The sequence below is a fragment of the Hyperoodon ampullatus genome, assembly GCF_949752795.1.
Source record: "Hyperoodon ampullatus genome assembly, chromosome: 3".
Taxonomy (NCBI): domain Eukaryota; kingdom Metazoa; phylum Chordata; class Mammalia; order Artiodactyla; family Ziphiidae; genus Hyperoodon; species Hyperoodon ampullatus.
The window spans coordinates 125507913-125522670 of NC_136916.1; the positions used below are offsets into that span (position 1 = coordinate 125507913).

General features: G+C 37.9%; 1 protein-coding gene across 1 annotated transcript; it reads right to left on the reverse strand.

The window, feature by feature from the left end:
- Positions 1-127: 127 nt before the first annotated feature.
- Positions 128-14303, reverse strand: FKBP3 (FKBP prolyl isomerase 3). The gene is made up of 7 exons (XM_079700682.1): positions 14181-14303; positions 11654-11755; positions 10973-11080; positions 4198-4333; positions 3639-3706; positions 1972-2069; positions 128-449 (listed from the first exon to the last, which is right to left on the reverse strand). The coding sequence occupies exons 1-7, from the start codon at positions 14286-14288 to the stop codon at positions 395-397; spliced, it is 675 nt and encodes a 224-aa protein (XP_079556808.1). The 5' UTR covers positions 14289-14303; the 3' UTR covers positions 128-394.
- Between the last annotated feature and the right edge of the window lie 455 nt (positions 14304-14758).

A 14758-nucleotide genomic window follows, 5' to 3' on the forward strand; every position in this document is an offset into this window, starting at 1 on the left:
ATTGTCTCTGGCAAAGCTGTCCAGATAATTTTACTGTTACTCCCAGGTTTGATGAAGTCTTAGTACTGGTTAACCTAATCAGAACATGAATATATTTACACAACACAAATCAAGACATAGGATAAATTTTTATTGAGCCTTTTAGTTTACAACATGAGGTAAAAGGCAAGTCAGTTCTTTTTAAGTGATATTCTACACAGCTGTAGTAAAATATTTTAAACTTCAAGGATTTATAATGGATTACATTTCTTAGAAGTTGGGGTCAAGTAAACAAGTTCTAACTTAACTTCTTGAATTTTCCAGTTGACTCTTCCCTTAAAGTAGTAACCAGTTCTAATTAGACACCTAAGTTTCTTCAAGGCCGTGTTTTATTGTTGCTGATGTCTTTACTATTTCAGTCAATATCCACTAATTCCACTTCAAAAATAAGTTTTGCATTTGGTGGAATTCTGTTGAAGAAGTCAAGGTAAATTTGATAAAACTTGCCTCTCCCCTCATTCCCCTTAGTGTAAATTAGAATTATGGGACTTCTCTGGTGGCGTAGCGCTTAAGAATCCGCCTGCCAATGCAGGGGACACGGGTTGGAGCCCTGGTCTGGGAAGATCCCACATGCTGTGGAGCAACTATGCCTGTGCACCACAACTACTGAGCCTGTGCTGTAGAGCCAGCGAGCCACAAATGCTGAGCCCATGCCCTAGAGCCCACCACAACGAACAGTAGCCCCTGCTTGCCGCAACTTGAGAAAGCCCACGCACAGCAACAAAGACCCAACGCAGCCAAAAATAAATATATAAAAATAAATAGAATTATGTATATTGGATACTAGTAATTAACTCCAAAGGGAGGGCTTTATAGTTGACTCAGGGGCTAGTACATAGGAACCTAGAGGTTCCTAAAAGTATTTGTGAATGGAGGTCATAACCTGTCAGTAAAGGCTGACTAGATAAATTCAGCTTGAACTAGGATCTTCCTTACCTGGATGCCTCTCTAGTACTGCCAAGTTGGCCACTACTTGATGAAGACTGCTACTCAGTACGCCCCACCCCTGCCCCAAGTGATTTCAATCTAGCTGATTGTATAAGTTACATTAAATCAAAGTTCATTTGAGGTAGTACCTGGTATTTGCTGTGAATTTTCAGATGTTGAATTCAGAGAACAGTGATTTTTATCTGACTGGTCTTGAGGTACTTCACGAGAGGGACCTGCAGTTGGCCACAGGATTTTGATAGGCTGTGAAGAAGGCTGTTATATTCCCAAGTAACTGTAATTGATAACACTACAAAGGACTTCCAATTTTTTTATCCCCAAACTTACTCTAACTGGTCCAACTAGTCCACTGGGAATGGAACCAACAACTAAACTACCTTCCTACTTAGCTATTGGACTGTTCTGGTTGTAACAGACTGGAGTCATGGCTCTTTTTTTTTAACGTTCACAAATTGGGCCTATCAGAAAAGTACTGTCACTAGTTGTAATCACAAATGCGTACACTATGATGTTGGACCTGTGGTCTCCTTCATTTCACAACTTGTGATCCCCAACGTGTTCCATTTCTAAGCTTTGAGTACCCAATTAATTGCCTGATATCATATGGAAGCATAAAATTACCATGAGCCATATCTGAATCCTACAATTTGCTACAGTTGTTTGTATTGAGCATATTAACTCCTTTAAATAAACCCTTCAAACATTAATAGTAGCTTTTCAAAGATGGAAACTTAAACCTCAGTTTAGGTCTTGAAAATTAAGAGATTAAATAGGAAGAAAAAAAGACTCCAGCTCAAGTTAGAATACTCTGTAACAGTAGAAAATATTGTGTATATTGGAGGTGTTGACACAAAAGCATCTATATATCAGGAAGACTGGTCTGGACAGGATCTCTGATCTAGAGGTTAACCTAGACAGCATTTACATACCTTCAAGTGATCTTTCTTAGTGATTTTCTTTTAATTACAAAGGAAAAAAGGATACTTGGCATCAGGCTGTCCTTTCTTTCCGTAAGCCCATTCTGGTTCAATCTCCAGTCGAGCCTTTTCTCCTTTACTCATAGTCAAGAGTGCTTCATCCCACTAAAGGCAAAAACATAAAATCAAAACTAATGATACTTTACAAAAGCATGCAAAGCCAGAAGAAAGGCAAGATTACATACAAAGCATTCTGTTACAGGATTTCATGTCCTAAGGTAATGTCCTTGGGTGAGAGTCTCTAAATCTGTCCTTTATTTCCTCAATGAAAAAAGTTAAGGACACATTAAATAATTTTCTAGTGTAAGTACTTGAACTTTTCAAAATGATATGTCATTTTGTACAAATTTGGATCTTAAAGCCAAATTACCAAAAACAATATGATGCAAGGATACAGAATATATTACTAGTATCATATACTCTGTTGAAATGTAACAATTACATAAAGCTCAAATGATAGAGATCTGTCACATACTGGAAATTAAGAGTATGGTTGATTAGAACAAATTTACCAGTAAACATTTTAGTTACAGAAACAAAAATAGCTCAACCTGATAAATCAGCTTGGTATAATCAGATAGTAGTTAAAAGTGATTTTCAACTAAACCTTTAGTTTCAAGATGTTTTATATTCTACTTTGGGCTCTGGATATGATTGAACAATATTTTAGGTCTTACCACAGTACAAAGAATAACACATTTAGGGTTCTCATAACTGCATTTAAATAGGCATTTTGGCTATTAATATTTGACGTCCTGCTCTTTCATCTCCTTTTGTACTGTACACTGCAATGGTCAGGGCAGCTCAAGCCTAACTTCCCCTTTTTTCAGAGTTTCCTTCTGTTATCTCTCACATGTAAGGGTGGGTAAAGGCATACTTACATTTGAAAGATATTTTTGGTGTTTGAGCCAAATTGTGAGGTGAGAGGGCCACAGGAAAGACTCCTAGAAGTTTCTATCAGTACTTCAGTGGAACAGATATTTTACCTTTCTGAATCATGTATAAGCGGTACAACAGCTATCTAACATAAGAATCAAATTTAGAAAGCCAAACATTCTGGCAATTACAAAGAAAAAATAATAAAAGGGGCAGGCATGGAAGGAAATAATATTTGAGTCTCTATTATGTGCTTTAAGTTATACCTATTTAATCTTTTTTTTTTTTTTAATTTATTTTTGGTTGCATTGGGTCTTTGTTGCTGTGCGCGGGCATTCTCTCTAGTTGCAGCGAGCAGGGGCTACTCTTTGTTGCGGTGTGGGGGCTTTTCATTGCGGAGGCTTCTCGTTGTGCAGCACGGGCTCTAGGCACGCGGCCTTCAGTAGTTGTGGCACATGGGCTCAGTTGTTGTGGCGCATGGGCTTAGTTGCTCCACGGCACGTGGGATCTTCCCGGACCAGGGCTCAAACCCTTGTCCCCTGCATTGGCAGGCGGGTTCTTAACCATTTTGCCACCAGGGAAGCCCCCCACTTAATCTTTTAGCAACCTTGAGATAGGCTGTACTGTCTGAGACCCAGAGAATGTAATTTGTGCCAGATCAGTTAGCAATGACAGCACTTGATTTGTGAGACTTGAAAGAATGTTTTCATCTTATTCTCAAACCTAATTCTTTATGTTACCATACCACAAGTAGCGTGTGCCAGAATATCTACTGGTTCTTGGCCAGTTTTTACTTACTCCTCTGATAACTTTGCCTATCCCAACCTTAAAACTTAAAGGCTTGGCATTTTTCTTCTTCTTCGAACCTGTAAAACAGATTTTCTTTATAATTAATAATGAAGTTAAGTTCCAATTGAAAAACACAGTGATTTAAGTCTTTAAATTGATTTCAGAACTTACCATGCTATGCATCTGAAAAGAAATAAAAATTCAGAAAGCCAAGTAATTCATCAAGAAAATTTTGGATGTAAAAATAATTATGGTCTAAAGGAGGGAGACGGAAAGGACCTATATTTACACCATTAAAGTAACACTATTCTGCCTTTTATATTAAAATACAAAAGCCTGAATTTGGGGCATTAACAAAGTTTAGACTAAGCTGCTTTATTTTTTGCTTTTCAGTGACCAAAAGGTCTTCATTTACACCCAGCCAAGTAGTGAACTGAAAACCTTTTACAAGTAAATCACAGGTGTAAAAGACTTCTGGAAAAAAAATGACAGCCAAGAAAAAGGTACTGCCAATACAAATATTTGGCATGCCCTAAAGCCAAAGAGAGAAGATTACATTTAGACTTACTCGTTTGAATATTAGTATCAAAAACAGTCCCATCCTGTAGTGTTCCTGTATACCAGCAGTGAACAATATCTCCCTTTTTGGGAAAGTTGGTTTTATCTCCTTTTTTAAGAACAGATTTTGTATATTTTGGTGGACCCTAGAAACAAAAACAACACACAGAGTTGTTAATTCATGTCCTTTTTTTAGAAGGATGACAAAGAGAATACTTAATACAGCCAACTGTGACCTAAGTCCAGTCACAAGAATTTCACAGATTTGGTAACAAACTATTTTGCCTCTGGTTCACCACTGAGTTAAAAAACTCACTATCTCATTTCAAGTCTGTGATGAGAATATTAGTAACTAGCATACCTATAATTTCAAATAACTTCCAGCTTCTTTGGAAACCAATGTTCTTTTGACAAGATTAATTATTCATCAAACCATAAAATGAATCCAGTTATTTTCCAAGGTTAGAAATATCATTACATTTTAATTCCTATAAAATTATAAGGCACTAAATCATTGTGACATCTTTTCAAAGATTTGAGTTGTGTTAGCACCAATAATTGGTATTACTAAATATTTGAATTATATCCAATTAGAATAAATACAAGTAATATTGCATCTGTTCCTGGACTTGAATTGAAAATAAGTTCACACAGTGAATGGAATTATCTATAGAAATTACCACAAGCGGCATATTTCCTAGAACAAAGGATTATCAGGGTCTTTTTTTTTTTTAAAGCTAAGGGTTAATCTAATCATTAGTGAGGAATCTGAGAGGAAAGCAATTTCTTAGGCAAACTTAAGAATATATAGAATTTTATACTACAGAATATTGCAAATGTTTTACAGAAACTAACTCTCCCTTATGAGGTAGGTACTGTTATTATCCCTGTTTTACAGATAAGGAAACAAAAGGATAGGGTGGATAAGTAACTTGCTTAAGGTCCTAGAGCTCCAAAGTGGCTGTGTAGGATTGGAAACCAGGCAGCCTGGTTATAAAGCGCAAGCTCTTAACCACTTTACTACCTCTCAAGCACATATGGAATGTCAGGTATTAATACTAGTCATTTTGTTATGTCCATTCATTTAACCATACAGCAACCTGGCAGTTCTTTCCCCATCTTTTATAGAGAAAGTAGTGAGGCCTGGATAGTGTATGAAGCCCTATCCAATTCAGAGTCTTAAGGATTAGAACTTTCAGCTAAAACTGGGCTGCCTCCCTAAGTCAAAAGAAAGTCACATCTATAGCTTGAATACAAAGTGTATTACAAAAGTAAGCATTAACTTTCTTCCTGACCCATTCCAAGCTTGTTTTAGTGAGACAGTTACTTTAGAAGTCTACTGCTAGCAGTGTAAACTGGTGCCATCTCTTTGGAATGCGATTTTAAAATGTTAAAAGTATGATAATTCTCTTTATACAAATATATACTCAAGAAGTAATTTGAAACTTAGGAAAAAATCTTTATGCAGTTATTCCATATACTATTATACATAATGGCAAAATAAAACCACACACTTATGATAATATAATAGTTTTGAGTAACGTGGAAAAATTCTTATAAGATTACAAGAAAAATCAGTAGAAAGTTCTACAGTAAAATCTCAACTATTTCAATAAATATACACAGAAAATATTCAAAAATATTCTGAAATGTTAAACATTCATTTCTAGGTGTTGGAATTATGTTTTCTCTATCCTTTTCTGTGATATCAGAAAAACAAATGATTTTTAAGGAATATAGTTGACTTGACAAAAACTGTTAACATATATCCCAAATTTGAAAATAATTTTAAAACATTTAAAAGCCACAAAATGAGGATGACAATATACGTATATTATGTGAGAATATCAGAATATCAAGACTTTATTAAAGAAATTACAGGTAACTATTGAGTGGATAAGGTACGATTAGCAAATAATAGCCACATTTTAAAACTTAATGTCGGGCTTCCCTGGCGGCACAGTGGTTGAGAATCTTCCTGCCAATGCAGGGGACACGGGTTCGAGCCCTGGTCTGTGAAGATCCCACATGCCGCGGAGCAACTAAGCCCGTGCGCCACAGCTACTGAGCCTGCGCGTCTGGAGCCTGTGCTCCGCAACAAGAGAAGGCCGCGACAGTGGGAGGCCCACGCACCGCGATGAAGAGTGGCCCCTGCTCGCCGCAACTAGAGAAAGCCCTTGCACAGAAACGAAGACCCAACACAGCCAAAAATAAATAATTAAAAAACAAAAACAATGTCATTTCATTATTTTCCCATTTGTTGTACCACGTTGCTTGGGCATGTTGTGTTACCTACATTAGAGGTCCTAGTATAATGCAAACACAATAAATTGGTGGCTAATCTCATCAGTCTTAACAGTGAAGGCGCAATCTGCCTACTTGGGGCCTCAATTTCAGTGCTTCACAAAGTGTCTTTTATGGATCACCCATTCCTTGGCATTGTTAGAAGAAAAGGGCCTAATATAATTAAGTTTGGGAAATACTGCATTCAAGTTAAATATGCCTCTTTTGCATAACTTCTCAAAGCTAATTATGCATTAGCTAATATACACTGTGAATCTTCAAGTAGGAGACACAAGGTACAGCTTTTGATGACACATGAAAACAACCTGGAACTTCTGGGACCTATAAAACACACTTTGTAAAATGGTGGATCTCATTTTGGGTTTCATTTCAAGAACCTGATTGCTTCATGGTGGGAGGTCAGATCAGTCCCAAGCTATCCTGGAGTTAATGTGCTTGAATGGACCTGGCTTTTAGGTAATTTCCTGGCTTTGCAGCAATTTCTTAGTCCAGAGTGAGGAAAAGAACTACATTCCTGAGACTGAGTCTGAGCTAGAAACTTCTAGACACAGAGATAAAGGAACTTTTGAGAGTAATCATCATAGCTGCAATTAACTAGATCACGGCATTGCCTCTAAAAATGAGAGTACAGCTGACCCTTGTACACTTTGGGTGTTAGGGGTGCCAACCCTTCCTGCAGTCCAAAATCCATGTATAACTTATAGTTGGCCCTCCCTTTACATGATTCCTCTGTATCTGTTCTGCGCCTGCCAATTCAACCAACTAAGGATTGAGGGTCATGGAGTACTGCAGTATTTACTACTGGAAAAAAATCTGCATATTATAAAGGACCCATGCAGTTCAAACCCATGTTTTTCAATGGTCAACTGTATATTACATAATTATTCTTAATTCAAGAAATATTTGAGCATGTTCTATATGTCAGGAACTAGAGATACACAGCTGAGCTGGCAGACATGGTTCTGGCCCTCCCTCTAACAGAGAATATAGGTGTGTGTTAGGAGACCTAAAGAGGAAGCACAGGGTGCCAACATGAGAAGGACACAGTGACGTACTCCAGTATAGGCTATAGGCTGGGAGAGGGTTCTCTGAAGTAATGTTTACACTGTATCTTGAAGGACAAAAGAAGGTCACTCAGGTAGTAGGGGAAGGTTTACAACAGAGAATAGCATTTTCATAGCAGGGAAGAGCATGAAAATAGTACAGTCTGCAAGGTAAGAAAGAAAAGAGAATGGTATGAGACGAGGCTGGAAAGACATATAACACATGTTAAGAGTCTGGGTTTTTATCTTTTTGTCACTGAGCAGCCAATTACCAGTTTTAAACGAAGAAGTTACAAAATCAGATTTGTGTTCTAAACAGATCAGTTTGACCTAGTTGAGGAATGGATAGGGAATCAAAAGTAGAAGTGGGGAGACTTGATAGGAAGAGCTTAGTATAGTAGTCCAGGTCTATGCTGGGGTGCCAACATAGAGGATGACAAAAGATGAGCAGTTTTGTGATATATTTATACAGAATCAACAGACTTTGGTGATGATTATATGTAAAGAAGTTATGAAGGATGAATCTCAAGTTTTTGGCTTGAGTACTTTTACAGTCGTTTCTGACGTCTGAGTGTGAGTTCCTGACCTAACTTATACTTTCTCTCCTGTCCAATATTCATTCATACTTGAAAACTTTCCTCAACACTATTTAATACATAATAGGTAATAAATATATTGACTATGACTGATTTATTTAAAGTCCAGTAAGAGCTATTAGACAAGGTTCTCTGCATTAAGATGAATAAGGTAGAGGTAAATAATATAGATAACCATGTGCTACAGAAATTTTTGGCAGTTATGTAAAGTCTGGGATGGTAAAAATTTCAGAGGAAGCAATGAGCCCATGACCTGGGTCTTGAAGGGCACACAGAACTGACAAATAGGGAAGTTGAGAGCAGAGACACACTAAGCAAGAAATAAAAGTATGGACAGTTTAGTAGACAATGGGCAGACATTTGTGACCGAAGAAGACTATTTCTATAGAAGTAGTAAATATGGAGCTGGGCAGGGGCCAGATATTGGAAGGTTTTGAATGCCAAAAATGCAATCCAATAGAAAAACAATGAGTCACAAATGTAATTTTAAGTTGTCTAATTGCTGCATTGATATCATTTCAACATGTAATCAATATAAAAATGTTGAGATATTTTACATTTAAAAAAAATCATATTAAAACTTTGAAATTGCATATTTTATACTTAAGGCACATTTTATTTCGGAATGGCCACAAAGTGCTCAGCAGCCACGTATGGCTAGTGACTACTGTATTGGACAGTGCAGCTCTAGACAGTATAGAGTTACTGAAGATTTTTCAGTAGGGTGTGGTTTGCAAAATATTTTAGAAAACTTACTAGAACAGCCATTTTGGGGCTGAATGATGATGAAAGAGAATGAAGACAGATTAGTGACTTTTCCCACACTCCAGGTCTGAAGCCTTGGAATGCTTGAGAATCAAAAAGGAATGGATGAAGATGTGAAAAAGAAGATGTTTGAGAGCCTTAGATCTGAGGGAGACATGAAAAGGAAAAAGAAAACCAAAGATCAGGGAACTTATAAACGGGAAGAAGAGAATGGTTACAACTATGTATGTTAATATTTTGGTAAAATAGAACACAAGAGTATATAATGAGAAAGGAATAAGAGAAGGTTGAGAACTTCTGGAAAAATGTCAAGTAGTTTTTGTGGATGGGGAATTGAGCGAGGGATAGTATGAAAGCTGCTGAGTAGCAGTGAAACTAGAAACCATGCTTGTCTGATATTAAGCATTAATTTATACAAAGCCCAGTAAAAAGTTTGATGATTATTTTTCTTCACAATACTTGCTCTGCAGTCCTGAAGCATGAACAGAGAAAGCAGACAGCAAAGTACTGGTCAAGAAGTTACGGAATCTAGGCAGGAAGACAATGAGTACATAAAAAAGAGGGCTCACACTGACCAGTTAAATGAAATGAAAAGAGGTCTTAAAGAAAAGGATATAGTTTAGGACTCTCAGGAAATCTCTCTAAACTGCCTCCAGCCCTTACAGCTTTTACTTTTATTTGTAATGCTCTTTTTCTTAATCTCTTGATATATTATCTGCTTCCTCATACGCCCCTTACTCTAATTTTCTGGAATACTCTTTCTGGAAGATAAACTATGATGCCAACTGCTTTTGTAACCCTTCTAATAATTATTATACCTCTATTTACCTTAGTAGCTGCTCAATATTTGCCCAGTATATAAAACATTTATCAAATTATTATTATTATTGTCACTGATACTAACACTGCTAGGAATGAGTAAGCTTAGTTGTTAGCAAGATATTATCAAAAGTGGCAAGATAATAATCAATTTAGCTCTACTGAGGCTTTTCAAAGAGCTGTCCTTAGCTCTACTAGGGCTGTCCATTTACAGAAATAGTTTGTTTTTTTTTTAATGGAGACACTGATGGAAAAATGTTTTATTTTTTTGAATTTTATTTCACTTATTTTTTTATATAGCAGGTTCTTATTAGTTATCCATTTTATACATATTAGTGTATGTATGTCAATCCCAATCTCCCAATTTCAGAAATAGTTTTATCTGGCTCTTCAAACCTTGGTACCAAAATATAAAACCTGGGTTGGGAAAGATGAGACAGATGAACCCACACCCTGCAGCCAGGCCCGAATTAACTATTTATATTGCCTAGGATACCATGTACATCAGAAAAAGCTAAAAATAATCAAAAGGAAGTTTCTTTCACTCATTCCAACTTGCTAAAGAAGAGGCCCTTAAAATAGCTTTGAAAGCTCAGAAGTTCTGGCCAGACATAGAGGCAATATAAAATACAAAGCTAGGGCTTCCCTGGTGGCACAGTGGTTAAGAATCCGCCTGCCAAGGCAGGGGACACGGGTTCGAGCCCTGGTCTGGGAAGATCCCGCATCCCGTGGAGCAACTAAGCCCGTACACCACAACTACTGAGCCTGCGCTCCAGAGCCCACGAGCCACAACTACTGAGCCCACGTGCTGAGAGCCCGTGCTCTGCGACAAGAGAAGCCACCGCAATGAGAAGCCCGCGCACCGCAAGGAAGAGTAGCCCCCACTCACCGCAACTAGAGAAAGCCCACGCGCAGCAACGAAGAACCAACGCAGCCAAAAATAAACAAATTGATTAATTAAAACAAACAAACAAACAAACAAAAAGATGTACTGATTTGGCCCTATGAGTGAGAACATGTTTAAAAAAAAAATACAAAACTAGAGGTATTTCACAGGAAAGTCTTACCAACTGTAAAGCACTGGTTCTTAGGGGTTTTTTTTCCTTATTGAGTACACCCAAGGGAGATAACCCACTCCATATTAGTGTTTGGCTCACTGAAAGTGGCCACCCCTTATTATGAAAAGTCAGTGCTGTAAAGCAAATACTTTTTCTCAAATTCACATGTGAAATCAAGTAAGAATACATTCTATACAAACCTCATCCAGAGTCTCTTCAGACTTGGTTTCTTTGGGTTTATCTTCATTAAGCTTCACATTTTTCACCTGCTCAGACACTTTGCTTATACTTTCAGTACCCTTGAAACGCTGTAAGGAAAATGGTCTAATGTTTATCATATTCATGTCTGGCTAAGAACAAACGAAGAATCTTATATTAAGCATTTTAATCAACAAATTATGAATCTCAAACTATCTCACAAAATAAATTCTGTAATGAGACCCGTAACCTTTAGAAAGACCAATTCAGACTCAGAGATATGAAGAGTATTCAATCAATTCCTTAATAAAGATTATCTTTTTTTTTTGTGGAAGGTGGTCATTTCATAGTTAACATATATTGGAGAATTTCTTAAAATTTGCTTTTCTAAAGGCTCAGTCTAGGTCTAACCAAGACTTTAAATTCATTAATGAAATGCAACTTACTTTAGATTTATAACTTTTCAGTGTCCTTAAAAATCTGTTCCCTTTCAAAATATGAAAACATCCTGCCATATTACAGATTAGCCATGCTAAATTTGACAGTCCATTTATGATTACAGTTAAGAAAAAGTACAGGTGGAAAAATGTCAACATATTCTGCAAATAAATGCATTTAAAGCTTCTTTTTGGGAATAAAATATCTAAAATGATATTCTGGTAATAAAATGTAACAATACTCACCTTACTTTCAAAAAGATGGTTATAGGCTGTAACCAAATGGTCCTTGTTAGCTGTCTTGGCCACATTTTTAATGTTTCCTAATAACTTATGTTCTGCAAGAAACTATAAAGAAAAAAGCTTGTTAGTCAAAATAATTTCCCTCATGTAAGAAAGGGTCTAAAATTAGAAAATGAACTTTTGAGTTAGAACTTATGTTTTCAATCATACTATTGATAAAAGAAATGAGACATTACATTTTATACTCTACTTCATAACAAAAATAAGATTTAAGGAATATTAAAAAAAAAAACATATTGGGTAATTATAAGAAATACTCAAAGATTAGAACTGTAATATTGCATAGTGGTTACACTGGTGTGTACTAACCCTTTTCCCATCATGGAACTCACGGAAGAGCACACTTACACAGCAAACACATTTTGGTAACTGGGCAAAGCTGCTCCTGGCAGGATGTTACCTGGCCTGTGCCCTGGGAGCCTCCAGCCATGTTGGGTATTTCTATCTTGACATATCTGTAACCCATTCTTGGCACACCCAAAACACTGTTACACAATGCTGGATATATAGTGTTCAAATGTATAGGCTGTGGTGTCAGACCATCTGGGTTAAAATCCTAGCTGTCTGATTTTAGACAAGGGACTAAGCTTTCCTAAAGACTCAGTTTCTGCATCACGGTGAAAGATTAATAACAGCATCTTATGTCAGAGGCTTCTTATAAGGGTAAATGTAATAAACCATTTCCAGTCACACAGTAAGAACTCAATACATATTACCTATTTGATTAATAAAATAATGTATTTAATAACTCTAACAGTAGAATTCCATTTCTCTCAAATATAAGACTAAACTGTCAGATGAATACCGAAATACTACTACTGAAATATCAAATCATCAAAATCATGTACCTTCATCTCAAAATCATGTACATGTTTTCCTTCTTCTTCTTCCTTTTCTACCTTGTGGTCCTTGCTTGATTCCTCATTTTGTTACTTTCCCAAAGTTGTCCTCTGGCATCTTTTAACCTTTCTAACCTTCTAACCTTACAATAAAGCAGTTTTTCTGAAACTATCACTATTGCATTTTTCTCTCTCACTCTTAGAGAGAAATGTTCTAAACGATAAAGGCTCATGGGAAAGGCTATTTTGATTAAATAGAAGCAATCAGTTACTTTAGCACTGTTGTGATTTCTTTAGCAAGTTTTCAGAAAGATATCCAAAATATAAACATCTCCATGATATCTTATGATCAATAAAATAGTGATTGTCAAATATAGGTTTACATATGTGAATGAGCACTGGAGAATATGCATGTAAAAGATTAGTATATTAGTATTAGTATATTAGTATTTTGACAAGCCAAGTCTCTTGAAATTGTCCAACGTGGGCCAGTTTTACATTAGATTCCACGTTGGGATGATTTGTTTTATAAGAATTTGATGAATATAGTACAGTTTTGAGGCATTACACGTTAATAAATGATATATCTACTCTATTGTTTCAGTGAAATGTGGATTGGTTTAAGAGAAAATAATTCCACTAAAATAGTAAAATGGTATAAAATGGTGTCTCTGAGGCATGGTCTTTCATTTTCACCCTTGTATCCCCAAACACTGAGTACGGTTCTTGCTGTAGATGTTGTGTAAGTATTTGCTGATGTCAGAATTATTATTCAGTAGGGAGATTATTGGAAATTAAGTTAAAAATCGTAGATAAACCACATTTAGACCACTGCTATTTCTGATAAGTGGGAGATGCTGCGGGCACACAAACTGTACAGTCGTTCAGCAATTTAAGGAGATATGAATTATATTAATTTCCGAAGGAAAAAAAGCCGTCTGACAAAAATAACTTGTGACTACAGAGAGTGGTTAAGATGGAGACTGTGCTGAAAAATGCAGGGCGTAAAAGTAGGAAGAATGCCAAATAGATTTCTTAGTTTGTTTATAACAATGGGAGACCACTGTACCCGAAATACTCATGTAACTCCCCTAAATATACAGGTGAAAAGGTCATTTAAAGCGTCGATATTTTAAAAGTTAAACAGCGAGACTGTAAAAAAATCACACTTATTAGTGTTCAGTGTTTGGTAATTGATGAGAAAAGCAAATCGCACCATCGTTCCCACCGAAATCTTCACATCTCTTCTCATTTCCCTAACAGCCCACACTCCCCGCCAGGGATCTATCTCACGCAAGCCTCCAGTCCTCGGGCCCCCGCCTCAACCCCCAAAATCTACTGGGTTCCTTTTTTTCACAGCCTCCACCTCACTCAAGCATCTCAATGAGGTTCTAAATCTGCTACTGCTGCGTGCCCCAAGAGGTAAAGTTGCTCCACCCGCCCAAGTAGGGCCGGCCCGAGGGGCGGGAGCGTGGCTCGGGAGCGCACGCGGGACCTCTCCGGCCCTCCAGGCCACGGGCCGCTGGAGAGCGAGGGCGGGGGCACCGAGGAATACGGAATGTATGGGCATCTACGGGGGGGTGAAGTGTCCCTCAGCCGCACCAGCCCGGCCGCCCCGCCGCCTCCGTTACCGAATCTGAACCGTGATCCTGCAGAAACTTGATAATGTCCTTCTTAGGGAGCTGCTCGCTGCGCAGCTGCTCCACGGTCCAGGCCCGCTGTGGAACGGCCGCCGCCATCTTCCCCCGCTGCCTCCGCTTTACTGAGCCAGCCCGCCTGGGTTCGGCATCGCCCCGCCCCAGAGGCGTGGCGCGGACCCTGCTCGGAGCTCGAGGGGGCGGGGTCACGGCGCTACCCGGCAGGATTGGGGCCAGTGTTTGAGTGACGTCAAGGCTGTGCTCCGCGGGCCTCTTTGTTCAGTCCGGGGTAAAACCGGCCGATGTGGCCCCGGCAGCTGACTACGCAGAAAGCCGCAAGCTGTCAGCTGCTCTTAATTGGAACCCTTGTGAGGCGACGACCTCCGATGGTAGTGATTGTTTACCAGCCATTACCCACACTTGTTTATTAGCGACAAGCTGCTATGCATTTAAAGTCTTTAATCTGTTTAAAGGAAACAAAAGCATTCAGACATCTAATCTCATTTTATCTAGTTCTAGCCTAAAGATTCACATGTGACTTGGCTCAGTCCTTGTCCATCAGAACAACCTAT

Bases quoted from the DNA above. Each gene is read 5' to 3' on its own strand.
- FKBP3 (XM_079700682.1), bottom strand. From the start codon at position 14,288: ATGGCGGCGGCCGTTCCACAGCGGGCCTGGACCGTGGAGCAGCTGCGC. The intron at 11,756-14,180 runs GTAACGGAGGCG...TTTTCTTTATAG, and splicing joins AGGATCACGGTTCAGATTCG to TTTCTTGCAGAACATAAGTT. The intron at 450-1,971 runs GTATCCTTTTTT...CTTCTTCAACAG, and splicing joins AAAGGACAGCCTGATGCCAA to AATTCCACCAAATGCAAAAC.